This window comes from Somniosus microcephalus, chromosome 3 (genome assembly GCF_052327205.1).
Source record: "Somniosus microcephalus isolate GS21.2 chromosome 3, FLI_Smic_1.0, whole genome shotgun sequence".
Taxonomy (NCBI): domain Eukaryota; kingdom Metazoa; phylum Chordata; class Chondrichthyes; order Squaliformes; family Somniosidae; genus Somniosus; species Somniosus microcephalus.
In genome coordinates this window covers 305950400-305971315 of record NC_140989.1, presented here as the reverse complement: position 1 = coordinate 305971315, position 20916 = coordinate 305950400, and the positions used below count along the sequence as shown (strand labels likewise).

At 50.2% G+C, this 20916-nt stretch overlaps 1 protein-coding gene across 1 annotated transcript in view; it reads left to right on the top strand.

The window, feature by feature from the left end:
• trabd2b (TraB domain containing 2B) overlaps positions 1-20916 on the top strand; it is a 539596-nt gene that overhangs the window by 278801 nt on the left and 239879 nt on the right. The window contains exon 4 of the mRNA XM_085982884.1: positions 19031-19205. Within this exon, the coding sequence (XP_085839010.1) occupies positions 19031-19205 (175 nt within the window). The remainder of the gene's footprint in view (positions 1-19030; positions 19206-20916) is intronic.

The following is a 20916-nucleotide window of genomic DNA, read 5'->3' as shown; positions in this document are numbered from 1 at the left end:
CCAACTCCCAGTGTTCTAACCTGTACTCTCTCCCCGGGATGCCAGCTCCCAGTGTTCTAACCTGTACTCTCCCCGGGATGCCAGTTCCCAGTGTTCTAACCTGTACTCTACCCGGGATGCCAGCTCCCAGTGTTCTAACCTGTACTCTCCCCGGGATGCCAGCTCCCAGTGTTCTAACCTGTACTCTCTCCCTGGGATGCCAGCTCCCAGTGTTCTAACCTGTACTCTCCCCGGGATGCCAGCTCCCAGTGTTCTAACCTGTATTCTCTCCCCGGGTTGCCAGCTGCCAGTGTTCTAACCTGTACTCTCCCCGGGATGCCAGTTCCCAGTGTTCTAACCTGTACTCTCTCCCCGGGATGCCAGTTCCCAGTGTTCTAACCTGTACTCTCTCCCTGGGATGCCAACTCCCAGTGTTCTAACCTGTACTCTCTCCCCGGGATGCCAGCTCCCAGTGTTCTAACCTGTACTCTCCCCGGGATGCCAGTTCCCAGTGTTCTAACCTGTACTCTACCCGGGATGCCAGCTCCCAGTGTTCTAACCTGTACTCTCCCCGGGATGCCAGCTCCCAGTGTTCTAACCTGTACTCTCTCCCCAGGATGCCAGCTCCCAGTGTTCTAACCTGTACTCTCCCCGGGATGCCAGCTCCCAGTGTTCTAACCTGTACTCTCCCCGGGATGCCAGCTCCCAGTGTTCTAACCTGTACTCTCCCCGGGATGCCAGCTCCCAGTGTTCTAACCTGTACTCTCTCCCCAGGATGCCAGCTCCCAGTGTTCTAACCTGTACTCTCCCCGGGATGCCAGCTCCCAGTGTTCTAACCTGTACTCTCTCCCCGGGATGCCAGCTCCCAGTGTTCTAACCTGTACTCTCTCCCCGGGATGCCAGCTCCCAGTGTTCTAACCTGTACTCTCTCCCCGGGATGCCAGCTCCCAGTGTTCTAACCTGTACTCTCCCTGGGATGCCAGTTCCCAGTGTTCTAACCTGTACTCTACCCGGGATGCCAGCTCCCAGTGTTCTAACATGTACTCTCCCCGGGATGCCAGCTCCCAGTGTTCTAACCTGTACTCTCCCCGGGATGCCAGTTCCCAGTGTTCTAACCTGTACTCTCTCCCCGGGATGCCAGCTCCCAGTGTTCTAACCTGTACTCTCTCCCCAGGATGCCAGCTCCCAGTGTTCTAACCTGTACTCTCCCCGGGATGCCAGCTCCCAGTGTTCTAACCTGTACTCTCTCCCCGGGATGCCAGCTCCCAGTGTTCTAACCTGTACTCTCTCCCTGGGATGCCAGCTCCCAGTGTTCTAACCTGTACTCTCCCCGGGATGCCAGCTCCCAGTGTTCTAACCTGTACTCTCTCCCTGGGATGCCAGCTCCCAGTGTTCTAACCTGTACTCTCCCCGGGATGCCAGCTCCCAGTGTTCTAACCTGTACTCTCTCCCTGGGATGCCAGCTCCCAGTGTTCTAACCTGTACTCTCCCCGGGATGCCAGCTCCCAGTGTTCTGACCTGTACTCTCTTCCCGGGATGCCAGCTCCCAGTGTTCTAACCTGTACTCTCTCCCTGGGATGCCAGCTCCCAGTGTTCTAACCTGTACTCTCCCCGGGATGCCAGCTCCCAGTGTTCTGACATGTACTCTCTTCCCGGGATGCCAGCTCCCAGTGTTCTAACCTGTACTCTTTCCCCGGGATGCCAGCTCCCAGTATTCTAACCTGTACTCTCTCCCCGGGATGCCAGCTCCCAGTATTCTGCCCTGTACACTCTTCCCGGGATGCCAGCTCCCAGTGTTGTAACCTGTACTCTCCCCGGGATGCCAGCTCCCAGTGTTTTAACCTGTACTCTCCCCGGGATGCCAGCTCCCAGTGTTCTAACCTGTTATCTCCCCCGGGATGCCAGCTTTGAGGTTCTAACCTGTAGGGGGAAAAATTCAGTTGGTTTGCGCCTCCTGTTAGCGCCATAAGAGGGCGCAAATGAGGCACAAAGAAACTGGCGGCCGGGCGCGATGATGTTTGCGCCGCTAGCGAAATTAACTCGACATTTTGCGGCGGCGCTAATACCGCTACCGCTGCGATCTCCTGCACCGGCAGATCCTGACGTCAGTCGAGTGTGCAACGCCCCGGTAGCGCCCCGGATCGGATATTCAGTGGCGCCCCTGCCTTACCGCCTGCCGCTAGCAACGACAGGTTGAGGGGTGCGTTCTGCAGTCAGAAAGGGCCTGGGGGAGCGCCATTTAAAGGCGAAAACTTCCTGCCTTTTTTTGTTGGTGACATTTTTGCAGCACGCATTCTGAGAGAGAGAGAGAGCCTACTGGATAGGTTCAACGCTGTGTAAAGGAGTTTATGGTACTGAGCAGCACTTTGCAGGTTCATTTTGATTTGCCCTTCCTTGTATCGATTGAGAAGAGACTGTGGGGACTGCACTGTGAGCTCTTTCCCTGGGTCTCCATTGTTCTTTTCAGCAGATTTGATGTACAAGTCTCTCCAGGCCGAAATTCAAGGCTGCAATGAGCAGGATGTGGATGGAGAGCAAGATCAACCCACCCCTTTAAGAACTGGCCAGTGCCATTGTGTCTGTGTCCATTGCTGACTGACATCACATGAGCTTCGCCCGCGCTCTGAGGTAGCGCCTTGCTCCTCGGCTTTTGCACCATAAGACAGGTGTGAAACGCCTGATTTAGCGCTCCAATCACCTCCAGGGGCGGTGAAAGCCAAGTTTGCAGTCGGAGGCGATAATTGGAGCCAGGTGCTAAACTTTGCGCCCGGCCGATAATTGCGCCCCAATTGGGGCAATACTGAATTTCTCCCCCGTACTCTCTCCCCGGGATGTTAGTTCCCAATGTTCTAACCAGTCCTCTCCCCCCGAGATGCCAGCTCCCAGTGTTCTAACCTGTACTCTCGCCCCGAGATGCCAGCTCTCAGTGCTCTAACCGGTACTCTCCCCGGGATGCCACCTCCCAGCGTTCTAACCTGTACTCTCCCCGGGATGCCAGCTCCCAGTGTTCTAACCTGTACTCTCTCCCTGGGATGCCAGCTCCCAGTGTTCTAACCTGTACCCTCCCCGGGATGTCAGTTCCCAGTGTTCTAACCTGTACTCTCTCCCCGGGATGCCACCTCCCAGCGTTCTAACCTGTACTCTCCCCGGGATGCCAGCTCCCAGTGTTCTAACCTGTACTCTCTCCCTGGGATGCCAGCTCCCAGTGTTCTAACCTGTACCCTCCCCGGGATGTCAGCTCCCAGTGTTCTAACCTGTACTCTCTCCCCGGGATGCCAGCTCCCAGTATTCTAACCTGTACTCTCCCCGGGATGCCAGCTCCCAGTGTTCTAACCTGTACTCTCTCCCCGGGATGCCAGCTCCCAGTTTTCTAACCTGTACTCTCCCTGGGATGCCAGCTCCCAGTTTTCTAACCTGTACTCTCTCCCCGGAATGCCAGCTCCCAGTGTTCTAACCTGTACTCTCTCCCCGGGATGCCAACTCCCAGTGTTCTAACCTGTACTCTCTCCCTGGAATGCCAGCTCCCAGTGTTCTAACCTGTACTCTCTCCCCAGGATGCCAGCTCCCATTGTTCTAACCTGTACTCTCCCCGGGATGCCAGCTCCCAGTGTTCTGACCTGTACTCTCTCCCCGGGATGCCAGCTCCCAGTGTTCTAACCTGTACTCTCCCCGGGATGCCAGTGCCCAGTGTTCTAACCTGTACTCTCCCCGAGATGCCAGCTCCCAGTGTTCTAACCTGTACTCTCCCCGGGATGCCAGCTCCCAGTGTTCTAACCTGTACTCTCCCCGGGATGCCAGTGCCCAGTGTTCTAACCTGTACTCTCCCCAGGATGCCAGCTCCCAGTGTTCTAACCTGTACTCTCCCCGGGATGCCAGCTGCCAGTGTTCTAACCTGTACTCTCCCCAGGATGCCAGCTCCCAGTGTTCTAACCTGTACTCTCTCCCCGGGATGCCAGCTCCCAGTTTTCTAACCTGTACTCTCTCCCCGGGATGCCAGCTCCCAGTGTTCTAACCTGTACTCTCCCCGAGATGCCAGCCCCCAATGTTCTGACCTGTACTATCTCCCTGGGATGCCAGCTCCCAGTGTTCTAACCTGTACTCTCTCCCCGAGATGCCAACTCCCAGTGTTCTAACCTGTACTCTCCTCGGGATGCCAGCTCCCAGTGTTCTAACCTGTACTCTCCCCAGGATGCCAGCTCCCAGTGTTCTAACCTGTACTCTCCCCGGGATGCCAGCTCCCAGTGTTCTGACCTGTACTCTCCCCGAGATGCCAGCTCCCAGTGTTCTAACCTGTACTCTCTCCCCGAGATGCCAGCTCCCAGTGTTCTAACCTGCACTCTCTCCCCGGGATGCCAGCTCCCAGTGTTCTAACCTGTACTCTCTCCCCGGGATGCCAGCTCCCAGTGTTCTGACCTGTACTCTCTTCCCGGGATGCCAGCTCCCAGTGTTCTAACCTGTACTCTCTCCCCGGGATGCCAGCTCCCAGTGTTCTAACCTGTACTCTCCACGGGATGCCAGCTCCCAGTGTTCTGACCTGTACTCTCTTCCCGGGATGCCAGCTCCCGGTGTTCTCACCTGTACTCTCTCCCTGGGATGCCAGCCCCCAGTGTTCTAACCTGTACTCTCCCCGGGATGCCAGCTCCCAGTGTTCTGACCTGTACTCTCTCCCCGGGATGCCAGCTCCCAGTGTTCTGACCTGCACTCTGCCCGAGATGCCAGCTCCCAGTGTTCTAACCTGTACTCTCCCCCCGGGATGCCAGCTCCCAGTGTTCTAACCTGTACTCTCCCCGAGATGCCAGCTCCCAGTGTTCTAACCTGTACTCTCTCCCCGGGATGCCTGCTCCGAGTGTTCTCACCTGTACTCTCTCCCCGGGATGCCAGCTCCCAGTGTTCTAACCTGTACCCTCTCCCCGGGATGCCAGCTCCCAGTGTTCTAACCTGTACTTTCCCCGGGATGCCAGCTCCCAGTGTTCTAACCTGTACTTTCCCCGGGATGCCAGCTCCGAGTGTTCTAACCTGTACTCTCCCCGGGATGCCAGCTCCCAGTGTTCTAACCTGTACTCTCTCCCCGGGATGCCAGCTCCGAGTGTTCTAACCTGTACTCTCTCCCCGGGATGCCAGCTCCCAGTGTTCTAACTTGTACTCTCCCCGGGATGCCAGTTCCCAGTGTTCTAACCTGTACTCTCTCCCCGGGATGCCAGTTCCCAGTGTTCTAACCTGTAACCTCTCCCCGGGATGCCAGCTCCCAGTGTTCTGACCTGTACCCTCTCCCCGGGATGCCAGTTCCCAGTGTTCTAACCTGTACCCTCTCCCCGGGATGCCAGTTCCCAGTGTTCTAACCTGTACCCTCTCCCCGGGATGCCAGTTCCCAGTGTTCTAACCTGTAACCTCTCCCCGGGATGCCAGCTCCCAGTGTTCTAACCTGTACTCTCTCCCCGGGATGCCAACTCCCAGTGCTCTAACCTGTACTCTCTCCCCGGGATGCCAGCTCCGAGTGTTCTAACCTGTACTCTCTCCCCGGGATGCCAACTCCCAGTGTTCTAACCTGTACTCTCCCCGAGATGCCAGCTCTCAGTGTTCTAACCTGTACTCTCTCCCCGGGATGCCAACTCCCAGTGTTCTTACCTGTACTCTCCCCGAGATGCCAGCTCTCAGTGTTCTAACCTGTACTCTCTCCCTGGGATGCCAGCTCCCAGTGTTCTAACCTGTACTCTCCCCGAGATGCCAGCTCCCAGTGTTCTAACCTGTACTCTCTCCCCGGGATGCCAACTCCCAGTGTTCTTACCTGTACTCTCCCCGAGATGCCAGCTATCAGTGTTCTAACCTGTACTCTCTCCCTGGGATGCCAGCTCCCAGTGTTCTAACCTGTACTCTCCCCGAGATGCCAGCTGCCGGTGTTCTAACCTGTACTCTCCCCGGGATGCCAGCTCCCAGTGTTCTAACCTGTACACTCTCCCCGGGATGCCAGCTCCCAGTGTTCTAACCTGTTATCTCCCCCGGGATGCCAGCTTTGAGGTTCTAACCTGTAGGGGGAAAAATTCAGTTGGTTTGCGCCTTCTGTTAGCGCCTTAAGAGGGCGCTAATGGGGTACAAAGCAACTTGCGGCCGGGCGCGATGATGTTTGCGCCACTCGCAAAATTAACTAGACATTTTGCGGCGGCGCTAATACTGCTACCGCTGCGATCTCCTGTGCCGGCAGATCCTGACGTCAGTCGAGTGTGCAACGCCCCGGTAGCGCCCCTGTAATGTATGTACCTTTAAGAGAGGAACTATCTTTTACAGCCCCTGTATGCTGCAGTACCAGTAGTGACCACACCTGTATATAACACCGTGTAGTAATTTGTACAGTTAGTTCCAGCATACCCTCTGTTCAGTAAACACCTGTTATTACCGTTCTCCTGCAGTCCGTGTGTTATTGATACGCGGACACTACAGTGGCGACGAGCAGGTTCGAACTCACCTGCAGTACTGCATCACCTCACAGGGATCCATCCCTGAAAAGAAGCTTCTTGGAGGTCGAAGCCAGAGCAACAGGCGTCGACCGCGGGCAACCGCCCAGTGATCCATCAGAGTTCAGAGAATCGCAGGGGAGGCTGTGGAGAGCTGGGCTTGGTTCTCCAGTCAAGGTGTTCCAGCAAATCGGGCTGGTAGCAGGTAGTGCGCTGACCCTTCCCGGACTGCGGCGGGCTAGAGCTCGATCGAGTGGCTCTGCAAGGGGGCCGAGCAGCGTCGTCGGGAAGAAAAAGAGAGAGAGAGGGTGGAGCGCACAGGGTGCGGCCGGTGCTCAAGAGTCGGGCAGCGTTAAAGAAAATAAAATAGGGGGAAGGAAAAGAGACGCGCAGTGGACAGCGTCGAAGAAGAATAAAACAAAGAAAATTAATTCACAAAAGAGAGACGTGCAGAAAGCCGCGAGGCGCCGCCATTACTATTTAGAACGCTAGGAGCAGCGTTGGCAGCAGCGGGGGAAGAAGGAAAAGCGCGGGAGGCACCATTTTAATCCATTGGGGAAGAAGGAAAAGCGCGGGAGGCGCCTTTTTAAACCACCCAAGATGCCGAAGAGTGGCAGTATCACTGCTTTCGACAACGAAATAGAAGACTGGACCACGTATGTGGAAAGAATTGAAGTGTACTGCAAGGCAAATGAGGTGGCCGATGAAAAGAAGGCGTCGGTATTGTTGAATTTGATGGGCGCGAGAATGTACGGCCTATTGCGGAATTTAATTACCCCAGCTAAACCAATGGAGAAAAGCTTTGAAGAGATTGTCAATATCTTACAGGAACATCTAAACCCTACACCGCTGCTGATAGCAGAAAGATTCAAGTTCCATAAAAGAAACCAGCACAAAGACGAAAGTAATGCTGACGATCTTACGGAACTACGCAAGTTATCGAAACACTGCCAGTTCGGAGCAGGACTGGCAGATACCTTAAGGGATAAGTTTGTCTGCGGGCTCCAGAGTGAAGGAACCCAGAAACGACTACTTTCGGAAAAGGACCTTATGCTAGAAAAGGTTTTCAGTGTTGCAGTATCCTACGAAGCAGCAGCACGGGGAGCTGCGGAAATACAACAGAAACCGCAAGAATATAGCACCAATGAAATGGCATATGGAGCAGAAAAGTGCTATCGCTGCGGCAGAACAACCCATGACCAGAAGGATTGCTGGTTTAAGGACAAAGTATGCAGGCAATGTGGAAAAGTGGGACACATAGCACATAGATGACGAAGGGAGGGAGGAGGCTCATGTGGAGCATAAACACCAGCATGAACCAGTTGGGCTGAATGGCCTGTGTCTGTGCTGTAAATACTATATAATACTATATTAAGCTGACTCTGAGTGCCCCAATTTCACACTGTCTCCTGTGTTGATGGATGCTGCTATTCAGACTCCATTGGTTTTTTGATTTGAATATCATGGACCTGGAACATTTCCACCATTGGTGGATTTGGGATTTTAACCCTAATAGCAGCATTGATAGGATAAGTGTCCAAAGCTCCAGGGCCATGAGATTCTAATCAGATACGCTGGAACAGGAGCAGCAAATAGACTGAATCTCAGGAACTTTCCAGAAATAAGGTTCCTCTCCTGTCAGAATCTCAGGAAGTTTTGCCCCATAGATACTTAGAAACATAAAAGATAGGAGCAGGAGTAGGCCATTCGGCCCCTCGAGCCTGCTCCGCCATCCAATGAGATCATGGCTAATCATCCAAATTCAGTACCCTGTCCTGCTTTCTCCCCATATCCCTTGATCCCTTTAGCCTTAAGAAATATACCCAACTCCTTCTTGAATATATTTAATGAATTGGCCTCTACTGCCTTCTGTGGTAGAGAATTCCACAGTTTCACCACTTTCTGGGTGAAGAAATTCCTCCTCATCCTTAGACTGTGACCCCCAGTTCTGGAATCCCCGACCATCGGGAACATCTTTCCTGCATCTAGTCTGTCCAGTCCTGTCAGAATTTTATAAGTTTCAATGAGATCCACTCTCATTCTTCTAAACTCCAGTGAGTATAAGCCCAATCGACCCAATCTCTCCTCATACGTCATTCCTGCCATCCCAGGTATCAGCCTGGTGAATCTTCGCTGCACTCCTTCCATGGCAAGAACGTCCTTCCTCAGGTAAGGCGACCAAAACTGCACACAATACTCAAGGTGTGGTCTCACCAAGGCCCTGTACAACTGCAGCAAGACATCCTTGTTCCTGTACTCAAACCCTCTCGCTACGAAGGCCAACATACCATTTGCCTTTCTTAACCGCCTGCTGCACCTGCATGCTTACCTTCAGCGACTGGTGCACAAGGACACCCAGGTCTCGTTGCACTTCCCCTTCTCCCAATCTATTGCCATTCAGATAATAATCTGCCTTCCTGTTTTTGACACCAAAGTGGATAACCTCACATTTATCCACATTATATTGCATCTGCCATGCTTCTGCCCAATCACCCAACCTGTCCAAATCATACTAGAGTTTCTCGGCATCCTCCTCACAGCACACACGCCCACCCAGCTTTGTGTCGTCTGCAAACTTGGAGATATTACATCTAGTTCCCTCGTCTAGATCATTAATATATACTGTGAATAGCTGGGGTCCAAGGACCGATCCCTGTGGTACCCCACCAGTCACTGCCTGCCACTCGGAAAAAGACCCGTTTATTCCAACTCTTTGCTTTCTGTCTGCCAACCAGTTCTCTACCCAAGTCAATACCTTGCCCCCAATCCCATGTGCCTTAACTTTACACGCTAATCTCTTATGTGGGACCTTATCGAGTGCCTTTTGAAAGTCCAAATACACCACATCCACTGGTTCTCCCTTATCTATTTTACCAGCTACATCCTCAAAAAATTCCAGTAGATTAGTCAAGCATGATTTACCTTTTGTAAATCCATGTTGAATTTGTCCAATCCTGTCACTGTTTTCCAAGTGTTCTGCTATTACATCTTTTATAATGGACTCTAGCATTTTCCCCACTACCGATGTCAGGCTTACCGGTCTGTAATTCCCCGTTTTCACTCTACCACTTTTTTTGAATAGTGGGGTAACATTAGCTACCCTCCAATCCATGGGTACTGTTCCAGATTCTATCGAATGTTGGAAGATGATCAGCAATGCATCTACTATTTCTAGGGCCACTTCCTTAAGTACCCTAGGATGTAGATTATCAGGCCCTGGGGATTTATCGGCCTTCAATCCCATCAATTTCCCTAACACCATTTCCGTATAAATACTGATTTCTTTCAGTTCCTCCCTTTCATCAGACCCTATGTTCCCCGACATCTCTGGGAGGTTATTTGCGTCCTCCTTTGTGAAGACAGAACCAAAATATGTATTTAATTGGTCAGCCATTTCTTTGTTCCCCATTATAAATTCACCAATCTTTTTCTCTTCACATATCTATATAAGCTTTTACAGTCAGTTTTTATGTTCCCTGGAAGCTTACTCTCATACTCTATCTTCCCCTTCTTAATTAATCCCTTTGTCCTCCTTTGTTGAATCCTAAACTGCTCCCAGTCCTCAGGTTTACTGCTTTTTCTGGCCAATTTATATGTCCTCTCCTTGGATCTTATGCTATCCCTAATTTCCCTTGTTAGCCACGGTTGAGTCACCTTTTTTGTTTTATTTTTATGCCAAACTAGGATGAACAAATTCTGTAGTTCATCCATGTGGTCTTTGAATGTTTGCCATTGCCTATCCACCGTCAACCCTTTGAGTGACATTCCCCAATCAATCCTACCCAACTCGCGCCTCATACCATCGTAGTTTCCTTTATTTAAATTCAGGACTATAGTCTCTGAGTCAGCTACTTCACTCTCCATCTTAAATGAAGAATTCTATCATATTATGATCGCTCCGACCCAAGGGGCCTCGCACAACAAGATTGCTAATTAATCCTTTCTCATTACATAATACCCAGTCTAAGATGGCCTGCTCTCTAGTTGGTTCCTCGACATATTGGTCCAGGAAACCATCCCGTATACACTCCAGGAATTCCTCCTCCACAGTATTGTTACTAATTTGGTTAGCCCAATCTTTATGTAGATTAAAGTCACCCATTATAACTGCTGTGCCCTTATTGCACGCTTCTCTAATTTCCCTTTTAATGCCATCCCCAACCTCCGCATTACTGTTTGGAGGTCTATATACCACTCCCACTAATGTTTTCTGCCCCTTGGTATTTCTCAGTTGTACCCAAACAGATTCCACATCATCAGAGCTAACATCCTTCCTTACAATTGTGTTAATCCCCTCCTTAACCAGCAATGCTACCCCACCTCCTTTTCCTTTTTGCCTATCTTTCCTGAATATTGAATACCCATGGATGTTGAGTTCCCAGCCTCGGCCACCCTGGAGCCATGTTTCCGTAATCCCAATCAAATCATATTCGTTTACCTCTATTTGCGCAGCTAATTCATCCACGTTATTACGAATGCTCCTCGCATTAAGACACAAAGCCTTCAGGCTTGTTTTTTTAACGCTCTTAGACCTTTTAGAATTATTATTTACTGTGGCCATGTTTGATTTAAACCGTTGATGTCTCTGACTGCCACTTTTGTTTTTCTCCTTCCTATCTTATGCTTTTGTCCTTGTTTCCCTTTCCTCATTCTCCCTGCTCAGGTTCCCAACCCCCTGCCATTTTAGTTTAAATCCTCCCCCAGAGCACTAGCAAACACTCCCCCTAGGACATCGGTCCCGGCCCTGCCCAGGTGCAAACCGTCCGGTTTGTACTGGTCCCACCTCCCCCAGAACCAGTTCCAATGTCCCAGGAATTTGAATCCCTCCCCCTTGCACCATTCCTCTAGCCACGTATTCATCTGAAATATCCTTCTATTTCTACTCTGACTAGCACATGGCACTGGTAGCAATCCTGAGATTACTACCTTTGAGGTCCTATTTTTTAATTTACTTCCTAACCCCCTATATTCAGCTTTTAGGACCTCATCCCATTTTTTACCTATGTCGTTGGTACCTATATGCACCACGACAACTGGCTGTTCACCCTCCCTTTCCAAAATGTTCTGCAGCCGCTCTGCGACATCCTTTACCCTTGCACCAGGGAGGCAACACACCATCCTGGAGTCTCGTTTGTGGCCGCAGAAACGCCTATCTATTCCCCTTATAATAGAATCCCCTATTACTATAGCTCTACCTCTCTTTTTCCTCCCGTCCTGTGCAGCAGAACCACCCCTGGTGCCAGGAAGTTGGCTGCTGCTGCTTTCCCCTGATAAGCCATCCCCCTCAACAGTATTCAAAGTGCTATATCTGTTTGAGAGGGGGATATCCACAGGGGACTCCTGCACTACCTGCCTGCGCCTACTACTGTGTCTGTTGGTCACCCATTCCCTTTCTGCCTGTGCAACCTTTACCTGTGGTGTGACCAACTGCTTAAACGTGATATCCACAACGTCCTCAGCATCGCGGATGGTCCAGTATGTATCCAATCGCAGCTCCAGCGCCGCAATGCGGTCTGCCAGTAGCTGCAGCTGGACACACTTCCTGCACACTTGGTCGTCAGGGACACAGGAAGTGTCCCTGAGTTCCCACATAGTGCAGGAGGAGCATACCACTGGGGCGCGCTCTCCTGCCATGACTTACCCTTTAATTAATTCAAATTAAATTAAATCAAATCAATCCCACCAATTACACTACAGTTAAATGATATACTTAAGGGCCCTGGTTTACCAACAGTCCCCGCTACACCACAGATAGATTAGAAACTATAAACCACAGAGTTTAAGTTTAAAAAAGAGAGAAATACTCACCAACCAATCACTTATCTGCTTTCTGGTGACGTCACACTTCGATTATTTTTTACTTCTCTCCCTCCCTCTGAGCTCGGAGCTCTGAGATTGGTAAGCTTACCTGAGCCTCGCCGCCGCTTTTATCACCGCCGCCGCCGCCTCACCTGGTTACCCTACCTCACCTGGTCACCCCACCTCACCTGGTCACCCTACCTCACAGGTCTGCCGCCGCCGCTCTGAGGCCTACCTGAGCCTCGCCGCCGCTATTATCACCGCCGCCGCCGCCGCCTCGCTCCTCACAAGTCCGCCGCCGCCGCTCTGAGGCCTATCTGAGCCTCACCGCCGCTTTTATCACCGCCGCCGCCGCCTCGCTCCTCACAGGTCCGCTGCCGCTCTGAGGCCTACCTGAGCCTCGCCGCCGCTTTTATCACCGCTGCCACCGCCTCACTCCTCACAGGTCTGCCACCGCCGCCGCTCTGAGGCCTACCTGAGCCTCGCCGCCGCTTTTATCACCGCCGCCACCGCCTCACTCCTCACAGGTCCGCCGCCGCCGCCGTTCTGAGGCCTACCTGAGCCTCGCCGCCACTTTTATCACCGCCGCCGCCGCCTCACTCCTCACAAGTCCGCCGCCGCCGCTGCTTACAGCCAATTGAACTTACAGGAGTCAGAGGCCAACAAAACGTGAATTTGCCAAGGATAGCTGTTGTGTCCGTCAGTAGTAAGACACAAGACTGCAGGAGAACGGTACAACAGGTGTTTACTCAACGTGGCTCACTCTGGAACTGAACTGTACAGATTACTACTCAGTGCTATATACAGGTGTGGTCACTGCCGGTACTACAGTATACATGAGCTGTAAAAAGTAATTCCCCCCTTAAAGGTATATACATTACAATTGCTCCCCTTTTAGATTAACAGTACCATAACACTCATTTAACAATTAAATATCAAACTAATTACAATTAACACTTTTAACATACAACGTTAGCTGAAAATAGTCCATTTATATATTCAGTCTTTGGGGAGGCTTTCTGATCCTTTCTGGATAGCACCTTTCCCGAGTGTCTCGCTCTTGGTGCGGAGGCGATTCTGGCACCCTGTCGTCGGTTGGGTCATCAGCTTCCGATGCTACTGTTTCTGGGGTAGATGCGACCTGTACGTCGGGTTCCTCACCAGGTACGTATGGGCGAGGCATGGGGTTGACTTGTTCCTGTGACTCTAGGATCTGGTCAGCATGGCATCTCACGATGTTCTCCCCAACATCCACTGTGTACATTAGTGGGCCCTGCCGTGTGCATATCGTTCCTGGCTGCCATTTTTCTGTTCGGTAGTCACGGGCCAAGACTGGTTGCCCTACATTGAAGCTCCTTGTTGGCTTCTCATGGATGTGCTGGAATTGCTTACTCTCAACATCTCTTCGTACGTTTGGTCTGAGCAAATCCAGGCGAGATCTTAACCTTCGGTTAAAGAACATCATGGCCGGGGCCTGGTTGGTGACTGCATGTGTCGCATTCCGGTAGGCGAACAGGAAATTGTCTACCTTATGCTGCAGCGGAATGTTGTCATTGTACATAGCCTTTATTGCCTTCTTAAAGGTTTGTACGAACCTCTCAGTCAATCCATTTGTGGCTGGATGATACGGGGCGGATGTGTAATGCCTTACCCCATTCTTCTTCATAAACCTCCGGAACTCCTCGGACACAAACTGTGGTCCGTTATCGGAGCAAATCTGTTCTGGCAAGCCGTTTCTGGCAAAAATGGTCCACAGGACTGCAATAGTTTTCTCCGTGGTGGTGGAGGACATTTTGATGACCTCAGGCCATTTCGAGTGCGCATCCACAGCTATTAAAAACATTGAGTCCATGAATGGACCAGCAAAATCAATATGCACCCATTGCCATGGAGATGAGGGCCACTCCCATGGGTGTAGAGGGGCATGTGGTGGTGCATTTTGGACTTTCTGGCATCCTGAGCAGCTCTTGGTCAGGTCCTCGATTTGTTTATCGATTCCCGGCCACCACACATAAGCCCTGGCAAGGCTTTTCATTTTTACCCCTCCCAGATGACCCTCATGAAGCTCATTGAGCACTCTATCCCTTAACTTGGGTGGAAATACCACTCTGGATCCACACATCAAGGTCCCCCGGCACACTGACAGCTGTTCTCTTCTTGTCGAGAATGCTGGCAACAGTGAGTCGCCATGTGCAGGCCATCCCTTCACCATCAAATCATATACCCAAGACAGTGTCGGGTCATTTCGGGTCTCCTTTTCTATACGAGCGTTAGTTACCGGTAGGTATTCAACTATAGTCGAATGAAATATTTCGACAGGATCCACTGCTGGTGCTTCCTCCGCAGTCGGCAGTGGCAGGCATGATAGCCCATCAGCATTTCCATGCTGTTTCGTGCCCTTATATTCAATCTCACAGTGGTGCGCCCCTAGAAAGAGTGACCATCTTTGTAGTCGTTGCGCAGTCATCACCGGAACGCCCTTCTTCGGATTAAAAATGGAGACAAGAGGCTGGTGGTCAGTCAGCAAGGTGAATTTCTGCCTGTGCAGATAGTGATTGAACTTTTTCACTCCCCACACTAGGCTGAGGGCCTCCCTGTCAATCTGGGCGTAGTTACGCTCGGCTGAGGTTAGTGATCGTGACGCAAAGGCTATTGGCCTCTCTGAGCCGTTCGAGAATTTGTGTGACAGCACCGCTCCAATGCCGTAGGGTGACGCATCACATGCCAACCGAATTGGTAGTACTGGGTTGAAATGAGCCAATACCTCTTTCGATGTGATTAGTGTTTTGCTCTTCTGGAAAGCTCGTTTACATTCGTCACTCCACTTCCATGGCACTCCAGTTTGCAGTAGGGTGTTCAGTGGGTGCAGTATTGTAGACAAATTTGGCAAGAACTTATGGTAGTAGTTTACCAGCCCGAGGAACGACCTCAGTTGTGACACGTTTTCCGGTGCTGGAGCCTTGACTACTGCCTCAATCTTTTCTGGGGACTTATGTAACCCCTCCTTATCGATAACGTGGCCACAATACGAGATCTGTTTTTTTAAAAACTCGCATTTGGGGCGGTTAGCTCGGAGCCCATATTCCTTCAATCTAGTGAGCACCTGCTCCAGGTTGGCGAGGTGATCACTGTCATTTTCGCCCGTGACCAGGATGTCGTCCAAATAACACTGGGTCCCTGGGATCCCTTGCAGGACTTGTTCCATTGCCCTTTGCCAAATAGCCGGAGCTGATGCTACCCCGAATACCAGCCAGTTGTATTGGTAGAGACCTTTATGGGTGTTGATTGTGAGGTATTTTTTTGATGCTTCTTCTACCTCCATTTGCAGATACGCCTGGGCCAAATCAATCTTAGTGAAGCGTTTCCCTCCAGATAGCGAGGCGAAAATATCTTCAATCCGCGGAAGTGGATAGTGCACGGCGTGAAGGACTGGGTTCACTGTTACCTTAAAGTCCCCACAAATGCGAACCTTCCTTGGTTCCCCAGGCGTGCTGCTCAACAACTTTTTCATCACAGGGACGATGGGTGTAGCCCACTCGCTCCAGTCTACCTTGGACAGTACTCCTGAACGTTCCAAACTCTCCAGCTCTGCTTCGACGGCTGGGCGGATCGCATAAGGTACCGGTCTGGCCTTAAAAAACTTTGGGCTTGCGTTTTCTTCAATTTTAATTGTTGATGTCATGCCTTTTAGTGTTCCGAGTCCTTGCTGGAACACTTCTTGCGCGTCGGTTAGGATCTTTGACAGTCGCCCAGGTGTGACGTCGTCATCCTTTTTGGCAGCCACAGTCAGTGCTTGTATGGAATGCCAATCCAGCTGTATTTTCCGGATCCATTCACGTCCCAGTAATGGTGGTCCTCCATCTTGCAATACATACAGGTCTAGTTTTGGTGTTTCCTTACCGTTATATATAACGGGCTCCCTTATTTTTCCTTTGGGGTAGACTTTTTGCCCCGTGTACGTCTTCAAAATAATTTTTGTGTCTCTCAAGGGTATGTGTGAGAATAGCCGCTCGTAGTCCCATCGGTTTATGACTGTTAGGGCTGATCCTGTGTCCAATTCCATTTTTACCTGGACTCCTGCTATCTTGAGAGTGACCCAAATGGTTCGGTGATCCTCCGTTTTGATCACATTATGTAGTTTCAGACAACTCAGCTCCCTGCTTTCGGAGTCGGTATCACCCTTTTGTTCGTCTGAACTATTTTCCGTCACCTTATGTACCTTCTTGTACTTTTCTTTTGGAGATTTCCTATTGCTGGTTTTCCTTCCCAACCTGCAGACTCGTGCTATGTGTCCCACTTTTCCACACTGTCTGCACACTTTGTCTTTGAACCAGCAATCATTGTGGTCATGTGTTGTTCTGCCGCAGCGATAGCACTTCTCTGTTCTCTATGACATTTCGTTTGTGCCATATTCTTGCGGTCTCTGTTGTATCTCTGCAGCGCCCCGTGCTGCTGCTTCATAATGATACCGCAATGCTGAAAGCCTTGTCCAGCGTAAGGTCCTTTTCAGATAAAAGCCGTTTCTGGGTTCCTTCACTTTGAAGCCCACACACAAACTTGTCCCTTAAGGTATCTGCCAGTCCCGTTCCAAACTGGCAGTGTTTTGATAGTTTGCGCAGTTCTGTTAAATATTCAGCATTGCTTTCATCCTTATGCTGGTTCCGTTTGTGAAACTTGAATCTTTCTGCTATCAGCAGCGGTGTGGGGTTTAAATGTTCCTGTAGTATCGTCACTATGTCTCCAAAACTCTTTTCCACTGGCTTCGCTGGGATTACTAGATTTCGTAATTAGCCATACGTCTTTGCACCCATTAAATTTAACAATACCGGCGCTTTCTTGTCATCTGACACCTCATTTGCCTTGCAGTATACCTCTATTCGTTCGACATATGTAGTCCAATCTTCGACTTCATTGTCAAATGCGGTGATACTGCCACTCTTCGGCATTTTGGGTGTGGTTTAAAATGGCGTCTCCCGCGCGTTCCTTCCTTCCCTGCTGCTGCCAACGCCACTTTCGGCGGTCCTCGTGGCAATGGCGGCGCCCTGTAGGTTTCACGCACTTCTCCTGCGCTACTGCCAACGCCGCTCTCGGCGGTCCTCGTGGCAATGGCGGCGCCTCGTGGGTTTCTGCGCGTCTCTCTCCCTCTCCTCGGCGCTGTTCGGCCCCTGAACACCGGCTGCGCCCTGTGCGCTCTGCCCTCTCTCTCTCTCTCTCTCTCCCGTCGACGCTGCTCGGCCCTTTGCTGTGCCGCTCAGTCAGGCTCTAGCCCGTTTCGCTGGACCACCGCGACTGGAAAGCCAAGCCTGGCTCTCAACAGCCTCCCCCGCAATTCTTGAGTCTCTGCTGGATGACTGGGCGGTTGCCCGTGGTCGACGCCCATGTCTCTGGCCTTGACCTCCAATCTACTGGTCTCCAGGAACGAATCCCTGGGAGGTGATGCAGAGTTGCAGGTAGGATCGAATTTGCCTCGTCGCCAATGTTGTGTCCGTCAGTAGTAAGACACAAGACTGCAGGAGAACGGTACAACAGGTGTTTACTCAATGTGGCTCACTCTGGAACTGAACTGTACAGATTACTACTCAGTGCTATATACAGATGTGGTCACACCGGTACTACAGTATACATGAGCTGTAAAAAGTAGTTCCCCCCTTAAAGGTATATACATTACAATAGCCACCCCCACTTCCCTGCATTTGCTGTACTGCTTACATCCAGCGCAGTGCTTTGATTTTTATTCTTTTGTCTCCAATTTTCTCCTGTTCTCTTCCACTCCTGAGGGCATTGACTGCTTGTTGTGGTTCAGTATAGTAGATGCTGGTCACCCCACCTCACCTGGTCACCCTACCTCACCTGGTCACCTCACCTCACCTGGTCACCCCACCTCACCTGGTCACCCTACCTTACCTGGTCACCTCACCTCACCTGGTCACCCTACCTCACCTGGTCACCCTACCTCACCTGGTCACCCTACCTCACCTGGTCACCCCACCTCACCTGGTCACCCTACCTCTCCTGGTCACCCTACCTCACCTGGTCACCCCACCTCACCTGGTCAACCCACCTCACCTGGTCACCCTACCTCTCCTGGTCACCCTACCTCACCTGGTCACCCCACCTCACCTGGTCAACCCACCTCACCTGGTCACCCCACCTCACCTGGTCACCCTACCTCACCTGGTCACCTCACCTCACCTGGTCACCCTACCTCACCTGGTCACCCTATCTCACCTGGTCACCCTACCTCACCTGGTCACCCCACCTCACCTGGTCACCCTACCTCACCTGGTCACCCTACCTCACCTGGTAACTTGCCAGGGTGAGAGCCTTGAGAGTCACAGCTATTAGACGAAAGGGAGTACCAAAGGTAAGGCCGATCCTGTCCTTATCCAATGACCACACACACAGCCACACACTGCCAGAAGGGGCCAAATGTAACGCCTCTAATCATTGTGGCAGCTGTGATCCGCTAACACATCACAGGCAAGGAGTCGATTCAGAGATACTTTACTTAATGAATAAACTTGTTGACCCATCGGGGGAGCTTCCCAGTCTGTATATTAATAATCAAATAATAGTCTGTTTTTTCAGAAAGCATGTACAAAACAGAAATAAGTCTGAAATTCAACCAAGCGTGGAGCTTGTATATCAGTATGGTTTAACAGCTGAGAGATTCTTGCACCTCAACTCAATTTAAATAAATCTGTCTTATCTCGACAGTAAAGCATGAGATTCTGTAATCCTATGTCATACATATCTAGGAGCCGTTCTTAGAATAATAATCACTTGGCTTGTTCTTCTCGCAGCTGCCTAACTTTATCAACACCACCCTCCCGCCGCATGAGCAGGTGACAGCTCAGGAGATAGACAACTATTTTCGCCAGGAGTTAATCTACAAGAGGAATGAAAGAATGGGCAAAAGGGTGACAGCACTTCTGGAGGCAAACCCAGATAAAAGCTTTTTCTTTGCATTTGGAGCAGGTATGTAGAGTGATCCCTTGTCCCTCAGGGGCCTTGCCTCATCCAGATAGTATAAAGCACTTTGTTATTTTGTCCAGGCAACCCTTAAAGATGTATTGTCAGGAATTGGCGGCGTAGATACCAAAAGTCCTTCACTTTAACCAAGTCCTCTTACATGACAGTTTTAAACATGGTAGCAAACTATGACTTATTGGCCATCTTTTCAATCAGATCACTTTCAAAGAATCAGAATCTTGGGTTCTCAAAGTTTACTTCGCTAAAAAGAAAAAAAGCCTTGGTCAGGAATTTTGCTTTTCACTGTTAGTCATTGATCATATAACCAGTGCAGGTGGAGAAAGGTTTCAAGTGGAAGAACCCATAAACGCTACACAGAAATGTTCAAAAAGTAGGACAATATCTATTAGTTAATTCTAGTTCTCACTCAAATTGAGTTGCTTTTTTGAGCTCGATTCGTTTGAAATGAAAGCAAAAGAAAACATTTTATTTAAGAGAGGAACAGCTTGACTTAGTTACCTGGAATTGAAATTAATTGAGGTTTGGTTTGGTTCAAATAGGCCAATCCTTGCCCACTAATAAGTGCAAAGTCTGTTTAGCGTACACCATCTTCATGTTTTCCTTGGGCAAAGTCCCACAACATACTCATTGTAATTATGCCACAGGCAAGTGACACAATGCTCTATTTCAGTACTATTCACGCAATATGTTTGCCAAACACCTTTCCACAGAGAATTTGCATTTAACAGACTTCCTTCTCTGTGAATGGTGTAATAATTAATTCCCAGAGCAGTATAGTGGTGGTCTGCAGTTTGCAGCTATGTTGGACACCACTGTTGCTATTGGTAACAGTTGAGGATGTTCCAAGCTGTTATGCTAATACCTCACTTCCTCATCCTTCTCAATGATGTGAACCAGATAGATTTCTCTGAGCAATAGCATTTCTACAAACCTCAGGATAAACCTCATTGATTTGGAGATGATTTGCTGTACATCAATATATTTGTCCTCTCAGTTGCCCCATAGATTCTGTTGAGTGTTCAGCCACTACTTTCTGAAACCCTGGTCTGCTTGTGGGAAATTTGGCTCCAAATTTCAGAAAGAAATGCTTATGACTGATGAAATGTTTCCCTTTGCAAGTCATTCAGCAGACAGGGATTTTCCTGTCTAGTGACATGGGGAGGAAATGAAGCTTGTGGTCCCATTAATATTAATTAAGTGACTTTAGAAAGAAATTCAAGAGGTAGGAAGAATAAGCAATTACCAGCTACACTTTAAAAAAAACCTAGGGTACATTTATGATAAGTGTGGAATGCACATGTCTCAGTAATAAGAGTTTTGAATGGAAAGTACTTTAGTTAATGTACAATATTAAGAGTGAGCAAAATGCAAAATAAAGCACTCCCTCTTACCTGGTACTATATTTATATGATGGAAGCACTGCCGCTTGCTAAGGTTCTATAATAGTTTCAGTTGCCAGCGCTGTGGAATCTGCACCATTTACATTATGGGGGAAACTCCATAGTGCCAGTGGCAACAGACGGATTGCAGCAAATTTAAATTGGAACTTTAATTTCTGCTTGTGCACATTCTCTGCCGGCTGGGGGAAGGTCCATATAGGGCAATAGGAGCAAGGTCTGCTCTCAGCTATCCACAGGTAGGAACATGGCAGCTGATGCCTCTGGTGGTGGCTATTTTTGTTGCTGCTTGGGCATTA